This window comes from Rhagoletis pomonella, unplaced genomic scaffold (genome assembly GCF_013731165.1).
Source record: "Rhagoletis pomonella isolate Grant_MI unplaced genomic scaffold, Rhpom_1.0 Rhpom_scaffold_06290, whole genome shotgun sequence".
NCBI lineage: Eukaryota > Metazoa > Arthropoda > Insecta > Diptera > Tephritidae > Rhagoletis > Rhagoletis pomonella.
In genome coordinates, this window is record NW_023464822.1 from 1 (window position 1) to 9969 (window position 9969).

The window sequence follows — 9969 nt, forward strand, 5'->3', positions numbered from 1 at the left end:
CCATACGTTTTATATGTATGTAAACGTTTCGATTACGTGAAAAAAAATATATTTCTTTTTTTCGTAAATTTTCATATTCAATTTAATTCAAAGACATGTACTACATACATACATATCTTTTTCTCTGCACAATTCATTTCGTTTGTTGTTTCGTCTGTAACTACTAAACTACTGTAGTGTACTATCGCAAAGTAAACTCAGCCGTTTTGTTTTCGTATTGCAACGAACTCTTGAAGGAATAAACAAAATGAAAGAGTAATGTGCATTATAGTTTATTTTCGTACACCGGTGTTTATATATGTGCTTGGGAGTATCACAACTTAATACTTTATTTGAAAATTACTAAGTTGGAGGGCCCTTCAAAATTTAATAACTCATGATTTTATTAAAAAAGAAAAGCACATTTAATACGCTTTGCTTTGTCCCGAACAAATCTAAGTAGTTCGCCGGTATCGAGTTGCGTAGTAGATTTTCAGTTTACCGATCGTAGGGGAGTCCGAACCCTGGCTGCGCTGTCAACTAAGAGCGTAAATTGAAATTTACGTTCTTGTATTAGAGATGTGCTGAGTCCACACATATGAGTACTCATACCTACTCGGTACCTATTTAAAAGTATCCAATACTTTCGACACTCGGTGTCGGACTATTATACAACTTCTAACAAAAACGACAGCCAAACGTATGGAAGCAATTTTTTTTGAGATAAAGCTCATTAACGAACTTTGAGGCGATGTCTTACAAATTCCAACTGGAATAAATAAATGAATATGTATACCTATATATATATATATATATATATATATATATATATATATATATATATATTATTATTATTATTTTTTTTTTTTTTAAGGGGCTATGCACGGAATTCTTTGTGAGTACGGAGTCCACAGCGCCTTCAGGGGGTACAGAACAAAAATTAAATAACTGAAAGTCATTCGTTGTCGAAATTTCAGAGAACGCTTCATTTTTATGTGAACCTTTATTATTCTTCTGCAAAAAAAACAAAATGGACCCGAAATTGTGCGACAGGTGATTTAAGTGTACTTATATTACTACTAAGGTATATTGCATTGCATCGGTATCGGTTACCAATACCGAAACTTTGGGTACCGAGTATTGGGCAACTCTGCACATCACTATTTTTTAAAAAATGACACTTTCATTGAGGGCAATTGCAGCACATATCACAATTTCCTGAATGGCCCGAGTGATTATGATGCGGTAAGTTGCGTATTTTTGTCATAGTATTTAATGTGATATTTTTTACCTTCTACTTTTAGCTTTCCTTGGAGATATTCCACCCAAAACCCTCATTCATCCAAGTACGGCACATTTACAACTCGTAATCGAGTTCGCCTGAAGGATGAATGAGGAATTTTAGTATGATGAATGGAAGTGCGTGGCTCTTGGGAACTTCGGGTATGCAGGCGATACTCGCAGCACAAATTCCTCTCGGAAAAAGCCAACCATTAAGTATCGTGAAATATGAATTAATATAATATGAATCTTTTATGTAAACCCTATTATCTTACTAATATCTTTTCGTTTCCATTTCAGATGATGCTGGATTTAGCTAAAAGTGGTTGCAAAATCGCGCACGACAAATCACATGCATTTGGCCAAAACTTCTGTATCGATTGTGCGAATTTGAAGTCTTGCAGGATCTGTATCGCACAGATAAACCTTGTGTTCCAAATTTTATAGAAGATCAGTCCTTTGACGAAATACGATGGATATGTTATGAAGCTAAAAAAAAAACTGTTTCGATCAGTTCGTTAAACAATTCGCCAAAGAAGCCATTGAAGCTAATAATAAAATGAAAACAATGGCGCAGATATCACCCCATGTAGTAGATATTATATGCCGATTGTATGATGCAACTTCAGAAGCCGCCACAAATGTGGGTTTGACTAAAAGTAATAAAACTAATCCATTTGGCCTTGAAATTAGCGTTGCCAGTGACACAGCATTGATATTTAAAAAAAAACCTGGCGCTACATCCAGCAGTAATAAAAATTTTGGTGATGCTTTTAACGATCATGGTCATACTACCAATGCCGGATGCGTATTTGGCGGAATGGCACCTTCGACTCCTGGAGGAATCCTTGGTGGAGGTAGGTCAGCTTTTAATTTTCAAAATCAGCAGTCTTCAGTTTTTTCTCAACAGCTTCCAAATGCTAGTTCCATATTCGGAGGAGGCGCCCCACAAAATCTATTTGGTCAAACGCTGACAAGTACTGATGTTACTGTTGGACGTTTTGGGCGCGCGCAGCAAGGGACCGGAGGTTTGTTCAGCCAATCATTATTACAGCAGCATCAAATTAAACCTTCGTCCATCGTAGGTTTGTGTTCTTCCCAAGCTCAACAGAACGCAGGTGGTAGTTTATTTAACCTAAGTATTCAGAAGCAGCAAATAACAAATGGGGGAAACGTTTTTACCCAATCCACGCGATCTCAACAAATGCAAACTCCGCCGAATTTTGGCATGTACCAGAGCAACAAACAGGAGGCGCAATCAGTTTTTGTACAGCAAAATGTTTTTTCACAACAAACCCCTGGTTGCATATTTGGTCAAGTGGCACAAACTACGTCTTCTGCCAACTTAATTTGTCTGGTAATTTTCCCCGGAATATGGTGAGTACTATAACCTTTTTATTATTATACTGCTTTTACACAGTTCAAGTATTGAATTCCATTCTGCTCGCATGTGGAAGAGAGGGGGTGAGAACAAAAGGGACGAGTACACATGCGTCTGTACCGTCAAGTCGTTTAAACTTTCTTGCTTTGCTTTTGGCATTTTCGTTGCTTCCCATTTAACGAACCAAACTTGACTTCAACAGAATTGAAACGTGTAAAAGCAAATAGAAAACACAAAGTATCTGAATCATGTAAATCGGGCGTAATGACGAAAGTCCATAACCACCCCTTGCGGTGATATGTAGGAGAGCGCTGCATGAATGCATTCAAACGGCGTATGAATTATTCATATACAAACGAATGAATAATTTTAGCTTAAAATTTTTATTTTTTTTTTTTTTTCAATCTGAGTGAACAGCTGTTCAGATATATGTGTCGACAAAGTGAAAATAAGTTGAATTGATATAAATGTCAACTCCTTGTATGAATATCCAGAAATATTTTTTTCTTCGTACATATGTACAAACATACATATGAGTGAACAGCTGCTCAGATCTATGTGTCGACAAGGTGAAAATAAATTGAATTGATATAAATGTCAACTCTTTGTATGAATATCCAGAAATATCTTTTCTTCGTACATATGTACAAACATACATATGTATGTATGTATGTATTGCTGCGCTCCTATTACATACGAGAAAACTTGTGTGCCGAAATGAGTTTGAATGATTTAAATGTTTTCCATTCATTCAGTCACATTCTTCTATTTAAAGGTAGACAATTTAAAACAAAATGTATATTCATAACTTACAAAATTCCAAACGCTGAGTATTTTGTAAGTGAAGTAAAATATTCAAATGTACTGTACTCTGTTTGGCTTGAAGTTTGAATGAATTCATGCAGCCCATATACATATTATGTAGGCAATTCTTCGATATAAAGATTGCGACACAATTGTATTAATTCCGCAAGGTTAGAAGGAATAAAAACATGTAGGCAACTTACCGCTCCTCCCAACCTTTTTATCCGAAAGCTTCTAATAAGATATACTTTAAATAAAATTAAAGGAATCTTGAATATTTTTTTTGAATTTGGCGGACGTAGTATATTATGTTCGCGCAAACTCCATTCGTTTATAATGATTTCCTGGGGTACGTGTGTATGTGTATACATATCAAAAGCACGTATGCATTGTAACGTTAATTATTTTACCAAAATAAACCAATCGTTTCTGTTGAAACAATTCTGTTTCTTATCATTTAGGTAATTATCAAAATAATTCTATTCTTGTTTTTAACGAAAAGAAACGAAATTATTTTGATAAGTTATTTTTGCGCATCAACAAAACGAAATCGATTCATATAGTTTGTTGAGCATCTCGCAGTAATGATTTATATTCGTATGATAAAGTGGACTGTATTATGTTGCGAATTGTGGTTGTGGAATAAGTTAGGCTTTTACGAAATGGAGTCGTTACTTGGTTGCGATTCGCTGTGTTGTTGATCACAGGGGGGTAGTAGCACCAGCTTGACTACAGGTCTAGTAACCTGTCCTCTTTCAGTCATGAGGTCCACTACTCTTGCCCTATTGTCTGCACCTAGATGGACGTTAACTACCCTTCCGAGTCTCCATTCGTTTGGCGGCAGGTTATCTTCTCTGATGATCACGAGGTCTCCAATTTTCATATTGGCTTGCGGATATCTCCATTTGTTGCGTTTCTGCAATTCCGTGAGATATTCACTTTTCCACCGTTTGCAAAACGTGTGGTGTAGAGCCTTGAGCCTCTGCCATCGATTTACAATCGAGGCACGATTTTCATCAGCGTCTATTTCTGGTGGAGCTAGTATGTGTCCACCGATTAAGAAGTGGCCTGGAGTCAGTGGCTCCAGGTCTCCTGGTTGATTTGATGAGGGACTCAGGGGTCGAGAGTTGAGACAGGATTCAACTCTGCATAATAGGGTTGTAAATTCCTCAAACGTGTATTTGTGTTGGGAAGCAATTTTCGTAAAGTGGCTTTTAAAACTTTTAACTCCCGCTTCCCACAGTCCGCCCATGTGGGGAGCTGAAGCGGGAATGAAGTGCCACGAAAGCATTTGGTGAGCGTATTTCGCCAAAGTGTTATCGCGGGCGTCTTTTAAAAAGGCTTTTGTTTCGGCTCTCAGAGCTCTAGAAGCTCCCACAAAATTGGTGCCGTTGTCGGAATAGATATTTTTTGGACAGCCTCGTCGTGCGATGAACCTGGCAAATGCTGCTAAAAACGACGGAGTGCTCAAGTCCGAAGTGGCTTCCAAATGGATTGCCTTTGTTGCGAAGCATACAAATAGGCAGACATATCCTTTTGACATGCGACAACCTCGGCCACTATAACTTTTAATGTCAAATGGCCCTGCGAAGTCGACTCCCGCATTTGTAAACGCTCGCGAAAATGTCGTTCTTTCCTTGGGAAGAATTCCCATTAACTGAGTTTGCGCGCGTTTGCGATAAATCGTGCAAGCCTTACAGTTATGAATTGTGGACCTAATCAAGTTTTTGACCCTAGGTATCCAGTACTGTGTTCGGATCAAGCGCAGCATGAGCTGATTCTCACCATGCAGGGAAACTTTGTGAATAAACTGAACTATGAGACGGGACAAGGTGCAATTATAAGGCAGGATGATTGGGTGACGCTCGTTGTAGGCGAGATCACGAGATGCTCCCAGCCGTCCACCTGTTCTCATTATACCGTCTTTGTCGATGAATGGGGTAAGGGGCAATACTTCACTTTTAGAACCTACTGATTTTCCTGATACTAATGCTGAATATTCCTCACCATAATGCTGCTTCTGGCAAACTAGTACTAAGCGTTGGGTCGTTGCTTTAATTTCATCAGCTGAAATTAAACAAGATTTCGCTTGAAATGAAGCTTTGGTATTTGGACGGGTTCTTTGGGAGAATCTCATTACGTATGATAGCACTCTCAAAGCTCTTGGAAATTCAGAAAACCTATCAAGAATATCAGTCTTACTATCCATTGTTGTTATATGAACTTGTACCCTTTTTTCTTCAACGGTTGTGTTATAGTCCTTTCCTTGAGTGGGCCATTTTGAGTGGTCTTCTTGAAGCCAAGAAGGGCCCTCCCACCACAGGGAATTGTTTATTAATTCTTGCGCCGTAAGTCCTCTGCTGGCTAAATCTGAGGGGTTTGACGTTGAGTCCACATGACGCCAGTTTTCTCCTCCCACCTTCTCAATTATTTTGGTCACTCGATGGGCTACAAATGTCGACCATGAGCATGGAGGCTTGCGTATCCAGGCAAGCACGATGGTGGAATCCGTCCACATCTGAGTTGTACGATGGGCTAAGTTCAGATTATCCGAAATCGATTCCAGGGTTTCTGCCAACAGGACCGCTCCACAGAGTTCTAGGCGTGGTAAGGAAATTGTCTTAACTGGTGCTACCCTAGTTTTTGATAGTAGCAGGTTGATGAACACTTTGCTGCTTATTTCGACACGCAAGTAAATAGATGCTGCGTAAGCCTTCTCTGAGGCGTCGCAAAATCCGTGAATTTCGATCTCGGCCACAGGGGAAAAGTGTACCCAACGTGGAATACGAATCCTTTCGATACTGTCGTAGCTTTCCCTAAAATTTTTCCAGCGGTCTAGAGTCGTAGGTGACACGATTTCGTCCCACCCTGTTCCTTCCAACCAGATATTCTGCATTAAAATTTTCGCAGTAATTACCACTGGTGCAAGCCATCCTAGAGGGTCGAATAATTTGGCAATAGCCGATAGTATTTGCCTTTTAGAATAGCTAACCTGTTCCTCTATTGGCTTGGCTGTAAAGTAAAAATTGTCAGAGTGGGCATTCCACCTGATACCCAAAGCTTTGACTGTGCTAGTGTCTTCAAAGTCCAAGAAGTCTTCTTTCAGTAGATGGGATTTTGGTATTCCCTTTAATATTTCATTGCAATTGGACGTCCATTTCCTCAAGGGGAACCCAGCAGACTGCAATGCACTTGTTATTTCGGTTTTCGCCTTGATAGCAGCTTCGATGGAGTGACCGCCAGCTAAAACATCGTCAACATACATGTAATTTCTTAATATGTCCGACGCCATGGGGTGTGACTGTTCTACATCGTCAGCTAATTGGAGCAGGGTTCTAATCGCGAGGTAAGGGGCGCAATTGACCCCGAAAGTCACCGTATTAAGTTCAAAAAGACTAATTGGTTCTGTTGGGCTTGTGCGGAAAACTATTCGTTGATACTTGCTATCGGTAGGATTAAGTAAAATCTGGCGATACATCTTTTCGATGTCGCTATTAAAAACATATTTATAAAATCTCCACCGAAGTATTAAGATGGTGAGGTCATTTTGCAGTACTGGACCAGGATGAAGCACATCATTGAGACTCACCCCATTAGCTGTCGGACACGACGCATTGAACACCACCCGTACTTTGGTGGTGGTGCTTTCTTCCTTCCGGACGGCATGATGAGGTAAAAAATAATTTTCACACTCATCAGCTTGAATATGGCTGGAAATTCGCGTCATATGTCCTAAAGTTTCGTACTCGGACAGTACCCTATTATACTCCGTTTGTAGGAGTGGGTCCTTTGCTAGACGCGTTTCATTGCGAAAAAATTGAGAGCAAGCGCTCTTGAGAGAGGGTCCTAACCGCACGCTCCCTGGAAAATCCATTTTGAATGGCAACGATACTGTATATTTTCCATCTTTGTTCCTTTTAGTTGTGCGTTTGTATAGGTCCTCGCAGTAAACTTCCTCTCTGGTGTATGTATGGTTCTTTGGGATGTCCTCTAATTCCCAAAAAGACGCTAATTGTTTGTCTAGAGTGACTTCGTTGAAGAATGAAACGCATTTATTCGTTGGCCCTGTTGCCTCAGTTTGACCGGTTAGTATCCAGCCGAATACAGTCTCTTGCGCAAGCAGGGTACCTAAAACGTTCTTCTGTATGCCACTCAATATTATTTGGGCGTAAATATCGCCGCCTAGTACAAGATCAACTTGCTCATTTATGAAGAATCTCTTGTCAGCTAATACTAAATCCGGAAACGCTTGCTTTGTCATAGCATTGATCTGGCAAGTCGGCAGATTTCCTGTAAGCTGTGGTAGAACCAGGACAGTGGTATCTATTTTTATTAAAGGGTCAATCGGTGACCGCAACTGTATTAAACACGCTTCTTTGACTTGGGCTGAAACGGTGTTGTTGATGCCTGACACCTGAGCATTCAAACTTTTGGATGGTAGGTTAATTCGGCGTTTAAGTCTTTCTGATATGAATGAACATTCCGAACCGGAGTCTATTAGTGCACGGGCTGAAAAATTAGTATTATTGAAGAAGATATTGACACGTGCCGTTCCTAATAGGACTCCCTTGTTCGTGTTGGCAAAACAGGACTTAACGTTATTAACCGGACTCCTATTTCCTTTTTCAGAGTTGCGTCTGGCCTGGGCTTGCGCAGAAGTTGACGGCGTGTCATCTGAAAAATTTGGTTGTTGCCTTTGGTTCATGGCTGCTTTTGGCTGAGCTGCTTGATTATGCAGGAGCGTGTGGTGCCTTTGGTGACAGGTGCTGCAGTTAAATGAGCACGTACACCTTGACACAGTATGTCCAAAAGATAAGCAGTTCAAGCAGCCACGATTCTCCTTAATGAAGGCTATTCTGTTTGACACCGTGAGTTCGAGAAATTTGTGGCATTTCGATAATTTGTGGTTACTGCTTTTGCAGAATACACACATGGTTTTGGCTACAGAAGCTTGAAATGCGCCAAGTCTTTTTTGCGGTGTCTCATTTGTATGCCTACTATTATGGGGCTTTGGGATTTTGGTATGTTTAATACCTGTTATGCCCGAGACGGTTTCAAGAGTTTGGAATCGGTTGGACAGAAATTTGTCCATATCCTCCCACTTGGATATTTCCGTCTTGTTCTCGATCGTTTGTTCCCACAATGCTAAGGTACTTTCTGGCAACTTCGTTGAGCAGAGATAAGTAAATATTGCATCCCAGTTTGATATGTCAATTTTATGGCTTTTTAATGATGAGATGCAATTATTTATATCTCGCTGTAGTTTCTTAATCGAGATTCCGCACTCGTTTTCTACCGACTTTAAATTAAAAAGAATTTGTAACTGGGAGTTTACGAGAATACGTTTGTTCTCGTACCTATCAGTTAAATTTTTCCATGCAGTGGCAAATCCCTCGTTAGTAAGTGGGCATTTTTGTACGATATCTTTGGCCTCCCCCTGTGTTTTTTGGTTGAGGTGGAATAATTTCTCAACCGGGGTAAGGCGCTTATTCAGTATATATATGGCCGTAAACATGTCTCGGAATGTTGGCCAAGAGAGGTAGTCGCCTTTGAACACGTCCGTATCGCACGGGGGCAGATGTATATTGTGTTCCTGGACAGACACGCCCTCTGTATCTTTTTCGCCCTTGACTAACTTTGCCTGGAAATCTGACATGTTCGACATGCAGCGCAAATAAACAGAATAGGAGCTCTTATACCTAGGTTTAACCGTAGAGACTCCTTTAGCGTCTAACGTGTCGGAATGCACTAATTCTTCGTAAGCAGTTTTTACCTTTCTCCATATTGCCTTAAGTTCCTCTTGCTGAAGAGTGAGGGTATATTTTGTGTGGTCAATTTGGGCCGTGTCATTATAGTCGGCCTCAAATTCTGCCACAGCATCAGTTAATTTTATGAATTTATCCATTTTGTTTATCGGAACAAAAATTTTGCAAACTGGCAGGTATTATTTAGTACAGAAAAACCACTGAAGACCAAGATTCAAGTACGACTTCACTTGAGAAAAATTCCTAGAGACCACCACAATCCCAGATTTTAATACAAGAATTTCTAGTGTACCTTCACACGTATCAAGATATATTCTTTTATTTGTGATAATATATATATGTATGTATGTTTTAAAGGTTATACGTATGTATGTATTTGTAAGTATATATATATATTTTACTTTTTTCTTATGATTGCAGAATCTAAGAAAGCTCGCCACCCAACTCTCAATTGTAATTGAGCTATTAGTCTACTTATTCCGAAGAGACTTCTTATTTGTCCAATATTGTATGCCGCACGCGAATAGTGATTTTGTGGATGAAAATTTAAAGTGAACTCAAAATTGCCAATCAAGTTAATAACAAGTGAGGTTAGAATCAAACTCCGTGATGTGTTAGTGTTGATGTACATACATACATGTGTATATGTGCGTAAAGAATTGAAAATGCAACTCGAACTAAAATACAATAAACGTGATGAAAGCCAAAAATTATCGAATTGAATATGTATTTTGAAGATATTGGAAAATAATTTTGAGC

At 39.5% G+C, this 9969-nt stretch overlaps 2 protein-coding genes across 4 annotated transcripts; one reads left to right on the forward strand and one right to left on the reverse strand.

Annotated features, from left to right (window-relative positions):
• The first annotated feature begins 1002 nt into the window (after positions 1-1002).
• Positions 1003-2642, forward strand: LOC118755448. Of its 3 annotated transcripts, none has more exons than XR_004995009.1 (5): positions 1003-1224; positions 1284-1476; positions 1561-2117; positions 2171-2288; positions 2346-2642. XR_004995009.1 is itself a non-coding variant. In XM_036490281.1 (5 exons), the coding sequence occupies exons 3-5, from the start codon at positions 2043-2045 to the stop codon at positions 2639-2641; spliced, it is 489 nt and encodes a 162-aa protein (XP_036346174.1). In that variant the 5' UTR covers positions 1018-1224; positions 1284-2000; positions 2031-2042; the 3' UTR covers position 2642. The 3 variants fall into 3 exon arrangements, 2 of the variants coding, with proteins under 2 accessions (XP_036346174.1, XP_036346173.1); XM_036490281.1 differs by having other exon boundaries at positions 1018-1224; positions 1284-2000; positions 2031-2117; XM_036490280.1 differs by having other exon boundaries at positions 1020-1224; positions 1284-2117.
• Positions 2643-4000: 1358 nt separating this feature from the next.
• On the reverse strand, positions 4001-9350 carry LOC118755449. Its single transcript, XM_036490282.1, has 2 exons — positions 7203-9350; positions 4001-4057 (listed from the first exon to the last, which is right to left on the reverse strand). Exons 1-2 carry the CDS (start codon positions 9348-9350, stop codon positions 4001-4003), a joined length of 2205 nt encoding a protein of 734 aa, XP_036346175.1.
• Positions 9351-9969: the final 619 nt, after the last annotated feature.

Coding starts and splice junctions, on each gene's coding strand:
- LOC118755449 (XM_036490282.1), bottom strand. CDS start 9,350: ATGGATAAATTCATAAAATTAACTGATGCTGTGGCAGAATTTGAGGCC. Junction 4,058..7,202: donor TACAAACGGAGTATAATAGG/GTACTGTCCGAG, acceptor AACATAATACAG/TCCACTTTATCATACGAATA.
- LOC118755448 (XM_036490280.1), top strand. CDS start 2,028: ATGCTTTTAACGATCATGGTCATACTACCAATGCCGGATGCGTATTTG. Junction 2,118..2,170: donor TGGAGGAATCCTTGGTGGAG/GTAGGTCAGCTT, acceptor TTTTCTCAACAG/CTTCCAAATGCTAGTTCCAT. Junction 2,289..2,345: donor CGCGCAGCAAGGGACCGGAG/GTTTGTTCAGCC, acceptor CGTCCATCGTAG/GTTTGTGTTCTTCCCAAGCT.